The 14,159-nt window shown below is 43.4% G+C and overlaps 1 protein-coding gene across 1 annotated transcript in view; it reads left to right on the top strand.

Moving 5' to 3' along the window:
• The window catches only part of Sntb2 (syntrophin beta 2), a 74,478-nt gene extending 63,292 nt beyond the window's left edge, over window positions 1–11,186 (top strand). Inside the window, exons 6-7 of the mRNA XM_028857733.2 lie at window positions 7,035–7,219; window positions 9,333–11,186. Of these exons, the coding sequence (XP_028713566.1) occupies window positions 7,035–7,219; window positions 9,333–9,425 (278 nt within the window). The 3' untranslated portion in view covers window positions 9,426–11,186. The remainder of the gene's footprint in view (window positions 1–7,034; window positions 7,220–9,332) is intronic.
• Window positions 11,187–14,159: the final 2,973 nt, after the last annotated feature.

The following is a 14,159-nucleotide window of genomic DNA, read 5'->3' on the forward strand; positions in this document are numbered from 1 at the left end:
AGCCTTTCTCTGACAGTTCTAGGGATCTGCTCCCTTCAAAGTTGCCCTGAAATTCTCAAAAGAGCTTGGGTCAGTGCCTGTCTCTCTGTCTGACTCTCCACCCCTCCCCATCTCCCTGCTTCATTCTCACTCTGTCTGTTCTGCTGTAAGGTCAGGTCAACTTTGCAGACATTGAAACCCTCTAGAACTACAAGTTAACAAAGGAACTGATCCCAGAGTAGAGTAGAAGCAGGATTTGTGGCATAAAACATCTGTGTCATTAGGTCTTCACCCTCTTAATAATACCAGTCTTTGGTTTTAGGAAGTAGAGCTCAGTGGTACCATGTAGGGGTCTGAGATTCAGTCTTTGGCACTACCAAAAGAATAAATAAAAAGACATGGGCTGGGAAAAGTGCTTGCCACACAGCAGGAAGACTCAAGTTCAATCCCTAGAACTCATGTCTACATCTAAATCCAGCTGTGCTGACTCGTGTGTGTAGCTCCAGTGCTGGGAAGGTAAAGATGGATAGAAACTGGGGAGGAACAATTTCCAAGGTCTGTCCTCTGGCCTCTACACACATGCACCTGTACATGTACCCACACATACACATAAAGGTAAAAAGTAGGTAACATGCTTACATTCATTTCAGTACAACACTGATTGACCCCTTAGTGAATAAATCACTTCTCCTCCTGAACTTTACTAAAGTGTGTTAATATTAGGGACATCTTTAGAAGTTAACCTTTAAGGCAGGCAGTGGTGGCACAGCCCTTTAGTCTGAGGCAGAGGCAGGCAAATCTCTGAGATCAAAGCCATCCTGGTCTACAGAGCTAGTTCCAAGACAGCCAGGGCTACACAGAGAAATCCTATCTTGGAAAAAAGAAAGTTACTTTTAAAAGGTTTGTCTTTCTATTCAGTAATTCCCCATATGATGTGAAAAAGCCAATGTCCCTTCATGATTTTAAGACATAGTTGTAGATGTAACCAACCGTCTTATTAAATAAGAAACACAGAACCAATGCAAAGAAGAAAGCCAAGAGATCAGAGCTTAGATCCTTACCCTTCCTGCTGAAGCTAGCCTCTTCAGCCAAGAGACCTCTCTGAAAGAGAGCTACTTCCTGTGTGTTTGTCTTTATATAGTCTTTCTCATTGGTTGTAAACCCAAACACATGACTACCTCGTCACTGCCTGTATGTACAGCCCTCCAGGTTTTCTATGGTATTGAGATTAAAGGCTTGTGTCTCCAATGCTGGCTGTATCCTTGACCACACAGAGATCTACCTAGCTATTCTACCAAGTGCTGGGATTAAAGGCGTGCACCACCACCGCCCAGCTCTGCTATGGCTTGCTATTAGCTCTGACCCCCAAGCAACTTTATTTATTAACATACAAATAAAATCACATTTCAGTACAAATAAAATACCACCATACATAGTGACCAGAGCAGTGGAAAGAAACCCAGATTTGTGGGGATGGTGAATGCCATGGACACAAGAGTGTGTCAGGGAGAGGACTGGGAATAATACCAGCTGGCATGGATTAGACTGAGGTTAGCAGTGTCCACCAAGACTAAATTAAATGTTTTAATATTCTTAAAGATCTGTTTATTTTTATGTGCTTTGGTGTTTTGCCTGCGTATATGTCTGTGTAAGGGTGTTAGGTCCCCTGAAACTGGAGTTCCAGACAGTTGTAAGCTGCCATGTGGATGCTGGGAATTGAACCTGGGTCCTCTGGAAGAGCAGCCAGTGCTCTCAACCCCTAAGCTGTCTCTCCAGCCCCCATGTTTTTAGTTTTTTAACAAACATACAAATTAATAGATTTCACTGGGCAGTGATGGTGCACGCCTTTAATCTCAGTACCTGGGAGGCAGGGGCAGGCAGATCTCTGTGAGTTCAAGGCCAGCCTGGTCTACAGAGTGAGTTCCAGGAAGGCTACAAAGCTACAAAGCAACCCTGTCTCAAAAAACCAAAAAAAAAAAAAAAAAAAAAAAAAAAGTTAATAGATTCCATTATAACATTTAACTGTTTTATGTATGAGTGTTTTGCCTACGTGTATTTATGTGTACCACATGGATGCAGTGCCCATGGAAGCCAGAAGGTGTTGAATAACCTGAAACTGGAGTCACAGACAGTTGTGAGCTACTACATGGATGTTGGGTTAGAAACAAGAACAGCCAGTGCTCTTAACTACTGAGTTCTCTCCCTACCTACTCATTGTAACATTTTCATACATGCATATCACTATGTTTTGCTCATATTCATCCCCCATTACACTCACTTGTACCCATACTGTTCCTCTTCTCTCCCCCAAATAGTCCTTGTCTTAGTGTTACTATTGCTGTGATGGAACACCATGACCAAAAACAACTTGGAGAGGAGAGGATTTATTTCACTCACAGCTCCATGTATCAGTTTATCATTGAAATCTGTGAGGGCAGGAACTCAAGCAGGGCAGAAACCTGGAGGCAGGAGCTGATGCAGAAGCCATAGAAAGGTGCTGCTTACTGGCTTGTTCGTCATGGTTTCCTCAGCCTGTGTTCTTACAGAACCCAGGACCACCAGCCCAGGGATGGCACCACCCACCATGGACTGGGCACTCTGCCATCAATCACTAATTGAGAAAACATCCTACAGGCTTGCCTATAGCCCAATCTCATGGAGGCATTTTCTCAGTTAAGGCTCCTTCCTCTCTAATAACTCTAACTTGTGTCAAGCCTGGCCCACAATGCCTTTTTTTTTTTTTTTTTTTTAATAAACTAAAATGTATTTTGTTTTGTTTTTTGAGGTAGGTTATTCTAAAATCATGCTGGTCTTGAACTTCATATATATACACACAGTACTCCTGATCCTTCTCCCTGAGCCACACTAAGACTGTCTCTAAAGTTAAATAAATAAGGGGCTAGAGAGAGAACTTCTGGAAGAGCAGCCAGTGCTCTTAACCACTGAGCTATCAGTTTAATTCCCAGCACCCACAAGGAGTCTCACAACTATCTGTAATTCCAGTCACAGGGGATCCGATTCCGCCTTCTGGACACCAGGCATATACATGGTCCACAGACATAAATGCAGACAAAACACTTATCTACAAAATAAAAATAAATAAAACAAAAAATATAAAATAAAATAGGGCTAGTGAGATAGCTCAGTGTGTGTATAAGGATCCATGATAGCCTGAATGCAATCCCAATATCCAGTTGGTAGAGTGAGGGAGCCAACTCCCAAACTTGTCCTGTGTGTGTGTGTGTGTGTGTGTGTGTGTGTGTGTGTGTGTGTGTGTGTGTGTGTGTGTGTGTCTCCCACATACCACAAAATAAATGCCCAGTGTCTAGTCTAGACCTGAACATTCATATGATCTTCCTGCTCCTTTTCAAGGTTGAAGCAACCATAAACAAGATTCTGTTTTTCAGCCAGGTGGTGGTGGCTCATCCAATCCAGAGGCAGAGGCAGGTGATATCTGAGTTTGAGGCCAGCCTGGTCTCCAAAGTGAGTTCCAGGACAGCCAGAGCTACACAGAGAAACCCTGTCTTGGGAAAAGGAAAAAAAGAAAAGAAAAGATTGTGTTTTTCAAAGTACCTCTTCTCACATAAGTGTTTGCTTTCATTTTCTTACCTCCTGAGGTAACACAGCTCAAAATAGAACGTGTGAGAAATCTCAGGGCCTGGGAACATAGCTCAGTATTTGACTACCATATTGTTGTTTGTTTTTGCTCTTTTGGGGGGCCGCCACCCAGCTTCCAAATAAATCACACATGGAGGCTTATTCTTTTTTTTTTTTAACTATTTGTTTGTTTGTTTGTTTGTTTTTAATAATTTATTTCACTTTATTTTATGTGAGTTGGTATGAAGGTGTCAGATCCCCTGGAACTGGAGTTAGAGACAGTTGTGAGCTGCCATGTGGGTGCTAGGAATTGAACCCTGGTCCTCTGGAAGAGCATCTAGTAGTCTTAACCACTGAGTCATCTCTCCAGCCCCGGAGGCTTATTCTTAATTATAAACACCTGGTCTTAGCTTGGCTTGTTTCTGGCCAGCTTTCCTTAACTTAAATTATCCCATCTACCGTTTGCCTCTAGGCTTTCCTGTTCACTTACTTCTGTAAATCTTACTCTTACTCCATGGCTTGCTTGTGTGGCCTCTGGAGTCCTCCTCCTTCTCTGGCTACTTCTTTTCTCCCATATTTCTTCTATAGCTTCTCTCTGCCTACCAGCCCCCCCCCCCATCCTTTCTCCTGCCTCGCTATTGGCTGTCCAGTTCTTTATTAGACCATCAGGTGTTTTACACAGGCACAGTAACACAGCTTCACAGAGTTAAACAAATGCAACATAAGCAAAAGTAACACCTTTAAATAACATTCTACAGCACTACCGTGTGAGAGGGCTCTCCCACCAGCCCACTGTTAGGTTGATGGCCTGCCTCACTGTGACTGGCCCTCACTCACTGGCTGCCTGCATGGCACCTGGTACAGCCAGGACTGTAAGAACTTGGGCCATCTTTGAACTTCTCTAGATTAGAACTCACCTGCTCCCTTTTAGACCCCGGCCCTTCACTACACACTGGCTTTAGTGATGTTAATAGGACTGTAATCTGGGTGCTTTGGTTAGGGCGTCTGTTACCCCCCCCTCTCCCTCAGCCTTTCATTTAGAGAAAGGGCGTGCACTACTTCTGCTGGAAGCTGATTGCATCCATGTTTACTCCTTACCCACCAGGGTCCTCCCCTGAGGATGACTACTGGTTTGTTGTCCAAAACTCATCAAATAGTGCAGAGAAGGACTCCGCCAATATTTATCTGCTTTTCTTTTTCCCAGTTTCCTAGACATACAGCTGCATTAACCAACTGGAGCCTATCCAGTGAGAGAATGTGTTGGTTACATGTGATGACCTGCTTCAAGAGTCTTTCTTGTTAAAATGGAAGCAAAGCTCAGCTCTAACCTGTAGGTGTCACTTTGTAGCCCAGGCTAGCCTTAGGTGGATGATTCCAGTCTGTTTTTTAGTTAAGTGCTGAGAATACAGGCATGTGTCCCCATACCCAGTGATCAGTTTCTGTCAACTCACACGTAGTATCTTTGGCTGGTTGCGCTTCTAATTTTTTTTTTTTTATTACATTAGCCTGTGAGAGTGTGCGTGCATGTGTTACATTTGTGAGTCTGTCCTCTTCCTTCACCATGTGGGTCTGGGGATAGAGCAGGCTTGGTGGCAAGCCCGTCTTTGTATGGGGGGTGGGGCTGCAGTATTTGTTTTGTTCTAGTCTCTGTGGGACTAAGGATTAAACCTAGGGCCGCATCTCCTGCTAGATGAGCACTCTACCACTGCGCTCCATCCCCAGCCCCTTTGAAAGCATCAACCTCAATACTCTGGCTGATCATAAACTTTTTGTTTGTTTGTTTGTTTGGTTGGTTTTTCAAGACAGGGTTTCTCTGTGTAGTTTTGGAGCCTGTCCTGGATCTTGCTCTGTAGACCAGGCTGACCTTGAACTCACAGAGATGCGCCTGCCTCTGCCTCCCAAGTGCTGGGATTAAAGGTGTGCACCACCACCACCACCACCACCACCACCACCACCACCACCACCACCACCACCAACACCACCACCCAGCCCTAGAAACCTTTCCTGACTTGAGCCTTAGCTCAGTTTCGAGTGTAATTGTGTCTTACACATACTACCTTGTATAGTTAGGGATTTGTAAAGTCTTTTGAGAACAGAGAAATCCCTCTTTGTTTCCCCCTCACTACATACTGTTTTAAAAATGATAAGCAGCGCTGTTAGGAGAAAAGGTCATGAGACACAACAAAACCCAATATCAGAGCTTTATTAGGAGGAAGGTGGTGGGGACGACGACAGAAAAGAGTAACCAGGCCTGGGAAGAAGCACCTGCAGAAAGAGAGGGGGAGGGGGAAAGAACAGAAGAGAGATGGGAGTCTGTGTCCAGCTTTTTAAGGATTCCCGTGCATGTGCACATGCACAGGTGGGCTTACGGAACTACGACACGCGTGAATCAGCGAGATTGTGCAAGTGTTCACGCAGTACACTGATGATGTAAGATGTAAGACCCCTTGCTTAGGTACTGAACTGCGCATATGCGGTCATGCAGCTAGAGGAGCATCAGAATCCTAACACATACAGTTGAACTGAGTCAAACAGAGGTCAAGGAAAGTTAGGCTGTACCCTGTCTCATCTCAGTCAAGATGCTCTTGCAAAGGACCCAAGTTCAATTCCCAGTACCCAAGTCAGATAACTCACAATCAACTGTAACTCCAGCTCCAAGGGGATTCAGATCTCTTTGGACCCCTGCATTCACATGCACATACACCCACACAGATATATACACATACAGTTAAATATAATACCAGGTGTGGTGGCGCACGCCTTTAATCCCTGCATGCTGGAGGCAGAGGCAGGTGGATCCCTATGAGTTCAAGGTCAGCCTGGTCTACATATCAAGTTCCAGGCTATCCAGGGCTGCATAGGAGGATCCTGTCTCAAAAAGAAAGAAAACTCAGCCTGGCTTTGTAGCTCATGCCTCTAATTCCAACACTGGGAATACCCAAACAGGAAGACAGGAGGAGTAAGTGCATAATGACAGGCCAGCCTGGGCTACACTGAACCCTGTCGTAGTTCAATAGGAATGGTGATAACAGGCCTTTAAAAATACACGCTGCTTGGTGAATCTCCAGGGGGTCCTACTGATCCTCCCTGGATCATTCCAGTTTTAGAGTTTGTGCTGTCGAAGTGAATGCAGAGTAATAAATCTTTTTGGTTTTTCGAGACAGGGTTTCTCTGTGTAGCTTTGCGCCTTTCCTGGAACTCGCTTTGGAGACCAGGCTGGCCTCAAACTCAGAGATCCGCCTGACTCTGCCTCCCGAGTGCTGGGATTAAAGGCGTGCACCACCACCGCCCGGCGTAATAAATCTTTAAAGACATTTATTTTAGGAAATTTTAAGCAGTTTAGGCCTCATATTCTCAAGAAAAGATTGTTTTTCTTGTTTGAAACTAGAAGAATCCTTTTCTATTTGGTAACTAAAACAGGATTTGTATTATATATGAGTTTTTCTTATCCTTGATAGGCTGCACCTTAAGTGGCCAGGAGGTAAGATTCACTGTCCACTATGAACATGGGTTTACTATCTCCAGAGACAGTGGAGGCTCCAGCAGCATACTGTACCGCTATCCTTTTGAACGGCTGAAGATGTCTGCTGATGACGGCATCAGAAACCTCTATCTGGATTTTGGTGGTCCTGAGGGAGAACTGGTGAGAGTCTTTTGAAAACCATGAGCATGTCCATTGGACGCCACCCTGCTCCAGTTGTCTCTTTCACATGCTCCTCGTTTGCTTGCTTGCTTCCCTTTCTGTTGCTGGATGTTGAATCCAAGGCCTCTGCATGCTGAGCGGTGCTTTACTACTGAGCAGTATCCCCAGCCCTCTCTCAGCTTCTAACCTCCTGTGGCCTAACATTTGATGTTCCATTAGAGCTAGAACATTGTTCACTGGTTTTCAGGATGGCACTGGGATTGGGTTAGTTTTGTTTTTGTTGTTTATTTGTAAGACAGTTTCTCTGTGTAGCCCTGACTGTCCTGGACTCTATAGACCAGGCTGGCCTCAAACTCAGAGATCTACCTGTCTCTGCCTCCTGAGTGCTGGGACTAAAGACTTGCACCACCACCGCCCAATGGTATTGGATTTTGTTTTCTTTTCCCCACGTTAGGAAACCAATCTCTTTTTTTAAAGTGTTTTTTTTTTTTTTTTAAAGATTTATTTATTTATTTATTTATTATATATACAGCATGTATGACTGCAGGCCAGAAGAGGGCACCAGATCTCATTACAGATGGTTGTGAGCCACCATGTGGTTGCTGGGAATTGAACTCAGGACCTCTGGAAGAGCAGTCAGTGCTCTTAACCTCTGAGCTATCTCTCCAGGCCTCTTTTTTTTTTTAAGTTTTGTCTAAGAACTGGGGAGAGAATAATGTGTTTGCTCTACATGTGTAAGGACCTGAGTTCAATCCCCTGCAAAAAAATCTACATTAAAGAAGCTGGATGTGTAGCATACATTTGTGATTCCAGCATTGGAAAGCTGCATCCATCCAGCAAAGATGGATGGATCCCTGGGCCTTGTTGGCCATCCAGCCTAGCTTAAGTGCCAAGTTCCAGGCCAGTGAGAGACCCTGTTCAAAAAAAGGGCATGGAAAGAGCCATAGAAGTGGTTTAGCAAGTAAAGGCGATTGCCACCAAACCTCATGACCTGTGATGGATTCCTAGGACTCACGTGCTAGAAGGAAAGAACCAGCTTCATAAACTGTCTTTTGACACATGTGCTATGGCACTTGTGTGCTCACTTATACACAAACACATGCACACACACGTGCACAAGTGTACACACACAATAATAAATATAATTTAGTAATGAATATCATGTGTAATTAATATCTTGAATGTAATTCATGCCACTGAATTGTGAACTTAAAAATGGTTACAATTGGGGCTGGAGAGATGGCTCAGAGGTTAAGAGCACTGACTACTCTTCCAGAGGTCCTGAGTTCAATTCTCAGCACCCACATGGTGGCTCACAACCATCTGTAACAAGATCTGGCACCCTCTCCTGTCTACATAATAAATAAATCTTTAAAAAAAAATGGTTACAATTGCAAATATTATGTTCATTTAAAAAAATAAGGTGGAAAAGAAAATAAATAAGGTGGAATGTAATCACCACACATTATATGTGTGTGTGTGAAGTTGAAGACAGCGATGTTCTAAAATAGAAAGTGGTGATGGTGTCATGGGCCTATGAGGATGCTGGACGAAAGTCTATCAAATTGTGCAAACAGGCAAATTGTATACTATGTGAATTATTTGTCAATAAAGATTTTATAAAACATAAACAAAAAAGAAATGTAATTTAGGCATTTAAATGTAGCTCAGTTAATAGAGTGCTTGCCTAGCATGCACAGAGCTCTGTGTTTGATCTCCTGCACCACATAAATCTGGGCATGGAGTCACATCCCTAAAATCTCAGCACCTTGGAAATCCAGGCAAGCAGACCGGGAATCAGGGTCATCCACAGTTATGCAATAAATTTGAGGCTCACCTGGCCTACAAGAGACTGCAAAAAAAAAAAAAAAAAAAAAAAAACAGAAGTGGAGCCGACGGAGTGGTGCACACCTTTGATCCCAACACTCAGGAAGCAGAGGCAGGCAGATCTCTGGGAGTTCAAGGCCAGGCAGGGCTGCACAGAGAAACCCTGTCTCAAAAAACCAAAAAGGAAAAAAAAAAAACATGGAACATCATATCTAAATGCACTTAATGCCCTTGTTTATTAAAGTGTGTGTTAATTATAGTCACTATTCATGTTTTTTCTCCACAGACTGTGGACCTGCATTCTTGTCCAAAGCCGATTGTATTTGTGTTGCACACGTTCTTATCAGCCAAAGTCACTCGAATGGGGCTGCTTGTATGAGCAACGAGAAGTAAGGAATAGCTGACGGTCACAAGAAGTATTTCCACCTCCGAAAAACGAAAATTAAAACAAGCATCAACAACAGAGAAGCACAAAAAGCAGCCCTTGCTCTCCTCCATCATAGTGCCTTCCCAAGGACCTGCAGATCACTGCTGAAACCACAGGGTTTGAAGAAGGGCCGACCTCTCCCGCACAGCCTTGGCCAGAAGTTCTAGAACTGAAATAAGCTCCAAATTGAAGCTGTTGATTTATCGTCTCATTTCACAATGTGATCGCTAAGTAATTACGTTTATTTCTAACCCTGTTATGAAGGCTGGCTCTTTGGGTTTCTCTTCGGATATAAACAAATAGCCAAAAGAGGTTCTTCTTTTCTTCCTGGAGGATTTGTTTGGGGCTTAGCCCGAGCTCTTAATAGGGTAACTTGCTTCCCAGAGGCGAGTGTGCAGCAGCCCAGCCCTCAGACTTCCCACGCAGGTCCATTGCACGCAGTGTTACTCTCCCTACCTGTTCTTCCCCAGAGGTTCTCGGGTCCACCCTGGCTCCACCCTGCCCCACACCCCACCTCTGACACCAGCCCTGACACCAGTGCTACCTAGAGTCTGGCCACCTTTGCCTTCACTCACCTTTTTTTTGTGGTTGGCCAAGTTGAAAAGCAAGTTGGAAACGGCTGCTCTGAAAGAGGAGCTTTGCTTCCTTGAGTTTTGAGTTTGTATTTGGGAGAAGCCAGGGGATGGTCTAAGGTTTGAAAGGAAGATCCTCATTTAAGCTAAGCCATGTCTTACTGCTTACCAAATGTGCCTTTGGTTAGGGTCAGTGGAGCTTTATTAGTGACTGTAGATGGTTGGATCTCACTGCCATTATAGGAGTCATCCTTGAGGTCAGTTCCTTAGTGGCATCTTTCGGTGGCAACTTTGTGGGTCACTAGCTTTGCAGCACAGATGCCATGTCAAGTGGCACAGGGCACTGTGAGCCCAGGAAAGATCCTGGTACTGGACTTTTGTGGCCCCAGAGTAGTGAAGACAAGTCACCTCCAGCTCAAGGTTTCCCAGTGGCTGAGAGGGCCGAGTGATGAGACAGACCTCAGCAGTCATCTGCTTTTGCTCAGGATGGCCAAGTGTCATCGTGACTCAGCATCAAGGTGCTTTCTGATTTTGTGGCCTGGAAAATCATACTCAGCTTGTGTTTCCTGGGTTGGAAGAAGGAAATAGATGTGTGTGTAGAAACATTTGAAATATCTCTACATAAAATATCCAGATTAGCACAGTCCCTAAATCTGAACAAAAGGCAACATTGACTTGGAATTTTCTATGCTCTCTGAAAAAATATCTAGAAATAGCTCCCATGTTCTAGATTTCTCTGGAGTGTTATACAGGGATATGAGGCTTCAGATGGGGTAGGGGAGGATAGGAAAGAAAACAGTGCTGTTCATGCGGAACTTGAGCTGTGTTGTGGGAGCGCCTTGACTGACAGGTTGGCCAGAGGAAAGAACAGATACCCAGGGAGAGGTGGTGACTCCACAGTCCTCTGCTACCTCTTAGTCAGGTTCCCTCCTGCTCTCTGCAGTCAGACTAACAGTGTACAAAGGCTGGGGAGGAATGTCCACCCCCACTTCAAATAGGTGTCGGAGCACCAAAGACCAATGTTGGGATCCACTTTAAACCAGAAATTAAAATCTGAAGAATGTCTTTCAAGAACTTTTTATGTTTTAAAAAGTTGTAACCCTGAGCCCATCTTCAACTCAGAAAGAAAGGAAGGAAAGAAGGAAGGAAGGAAAGAAGGAAGGAAAGAAGAGAAGGAAAGAAAGAAAGAAAGAAGGAAAGAAAGAAAGAAAAATTTTAAAAGTCCACCTGAGTTCAGAAAGCAGAACTACAACAGATAACCTCAGGCAGAGTGCTTGGATGCTCTTGTTACGAGGAGATAGACTGGTTCAGGCTTCAGCAGTAAAGGTGAAGTCTTCCATAGTGGTATGAAAGGCTAAACCTCCAAGAAGTTTGGTAGGGACTTCTGCCACCCTGTCCCTTTCAGGAGCTGTAAACAGTGTGGTGGCTTGGGCAGTAAGGTGTGCTTCCGTTTGTCTGAGAGCTGTGGCCTGTGGGGTTTTTAACACTATCATTTGGTTCCTGGTGTACAATGGAGGCTTATGGGTGATTCCTTTGTCATTCACAGCCCCAGAGCGAGGGCCCTAAGCCGCTTGTTTCAGAAGCTGCAGTAGCCCTCCCCCCAGGCATGTGGTCAGCTAAGTGTGTCAGATTTTTCAAACCACAAGTGAAATGCTTTTTGTGAGTGGGACACCTTGATACATGACTGTATTACCAATTTTGTACTCAATACCAAAACATGGTAAAGTATTTTCAAATAACTAAAAATGGACATCCTTGATAATTCACCTCTTTTATAGAATCAGCTAAATTGTCTTTTCTTTTTCTTTTGAATATTGTTGGGGATGTTGTGGGATCCTGGGTATCAAGAGGAAAGGAAACCACAGAGCACCCAGTGCTGATGGACCACTTCCTGGGTACCTTTGCCTTCCATACCTGGATAGCCGGCCCTGGGCACAAGAAGTCTCCTCCACCACAAGACAGGGGACTAAAGGAGGCTGATGTTATCAACAAGCCTTGCCTAGAAATTGGTATCAAATATTTTATATAAAGAAATGCTCATGTGTGTATGCTGTATTTATTAGATAATTATAACTAAAGTCATCAACTTGTGAACAGTTTCAGGTTAAATTTGGGGATATGTATGGGCAACCAAAAGTGTTACTTTAAATGCCATCTGCCTATTTTGAAGCCATGTTTAGCACTTTTTTAGACTAGGGAAGTCTGATAGTGCCTGGTGGGCTTTTTTGTCTTTTGTTTTTGTCTGAATTCTGAGTTTGTTACTGGAAATTATTTGCATGGTAGGAGAGATTGAATTATTTATTTTTTTTATATATAGAAAAATCTCTCTATCCAACAAAAAGCTAACATTGTTTCTGATTTGTTTTCCTAACTTATCCTCCTGAATAGAATAGTAGCAAAGCTTTTGTTCAACTGAATAAATGCACTTAGCTGATAAACCAAAATTTATTCTTTCAAAACAAGAAATTATTATCACCAAAAATTATTAAGCTATGTAGAATCTAAACACGATTATGCCTCCCCCCAAAAAAGGGTTTTACTGTGAGTGGTTTGGATGAACAAAAGTATATAGAGAAAAATGACTGGTTTCTTAAAAATTTGTAAGAAACTCAGTCTTCCTGTTTAATTTAAATGCATGTGGATTTGTTTTCAAATCCATCAATGAATCTGCCCATGCGTTTTAATGCAGATCACCTTCCAAGCTGCTGTGCAACTTCTGTTGAAAGCCCCACCTGCTAAAAGAGCTCAGCAGTTTGGAAGTGTTCAGGGAAGAGACTCCAGCACTTTCTCTGTTCTTTGTATCTTTGTCAGACACCTACCTAGATCATAATTTATTATTCTCATTGGTTCAAGCTATTGAGTGTACATTACATTTAAACTATCCAAACATTCTGCTTCCATTCCCAAGTGGCTATCAGCAGCTCTAGGTGCCAAGAATGAACTGGCTCCTTACAGAGCTGGGCTCCGGACAGTGGTGGTGCACACCTTTAATCCCAGCACTTGGGAGGCAGAGGCAGATGGATCTCTGAGTTTGAGGCCAGCCTGGTTGCAGAGTTCCAGGACAGCCAGGGCTGCACAGAGAGGAAAAACAAAACAACAAGTACAAAATTCCTTTTGGGCTCAGAGTTAAGAGGGCTTGTCACTCAGCTATGAGGACTGGAGTTTGGATCCCAGCACCATGGCCAATGACCCAGGAAAGGAAAGAAGCAAACAAACTCTTCATCTTTAATGAGGAAGTCAAATGCCAGGTCATTTAGTTCTTAAAAGCACATTGCTCTGGATGGATTTTAATATGTAGCACTACAGTGGTAGTCTGAGTACTTGGGAAGCTCAACTGGGTTTGCCAGGCACCAAGGCTACACAGCAAGACTGTTTCAAAACAAGATAAAATTCTAGTACTTCGTAGCTACAGGTAGGGAATTAAAGATTAGCTGTATAGCCAGTTTAAGGCCAGCTAGATTATATATGATCCTGCCTCAAAAAAATAGATATATTTGAGATTGCCTAAACTTTAGTTGAATTTTACTTTACTTGAATTTTACAAAAGTCATATTCATTTTTTCAAATGTTTCTGTCAAGCACATGAACCAGGTGTTAACTATAGTGTACTGTGAGCTTAGTAGTCTTTCCATGACATTACAGTTGTTTTGTGGCTTTTCCTCTGCTGAAGATAAAAGAAACTGCATTTTCCCATTATTCCTTCTCCATGCCCTCATTTTAATTACTTAGTAATCTAGAATGATTTTAATTTCTACATACACTCCTTAAAAGCTGATAGCAGTTACCCTGAACCATCTTTAAGCTCTACCTTTCACTGTGTTGGGCATCTGGACATTGACTGAGTGTAATGATAGGTGGAAATCACGCTGCATGTCAGAGTGAGGTGTATTTGAGCAGCATAGTTGTTCCACACTGTAGTGACGTGAGTGGAAGTTCTTCTTTCCAGCAATGGACTACCCAAGTAGCTCATCTGAAACTTGTTTTGTCTTTTTTAAAAAATGTAATGACCTGGAGGGGTAGCTCAATAGTAGAGCACCTACCCAGCATGTTCAAGGCCCTGGGTCCCTCTGGAACACAGCTAAAAACAAATGCAAACCCACATCTGGCTGATCAG

This window comes from Peromyscus leucopus, chromosome 5 (assembly GCF_004664715.2).
Source record: "Peromyscus leucopus breed LL Stock chromosome 5, UCI_PerLeu_2.1, whole genome shotgun sequence".
NCBI classification, from domain to species: Eukaryota; Metazoa; Chordata; class Mammalia; order Rodentia; family Cricetidae; genus Peromyscus; species Peromyscus leucopus.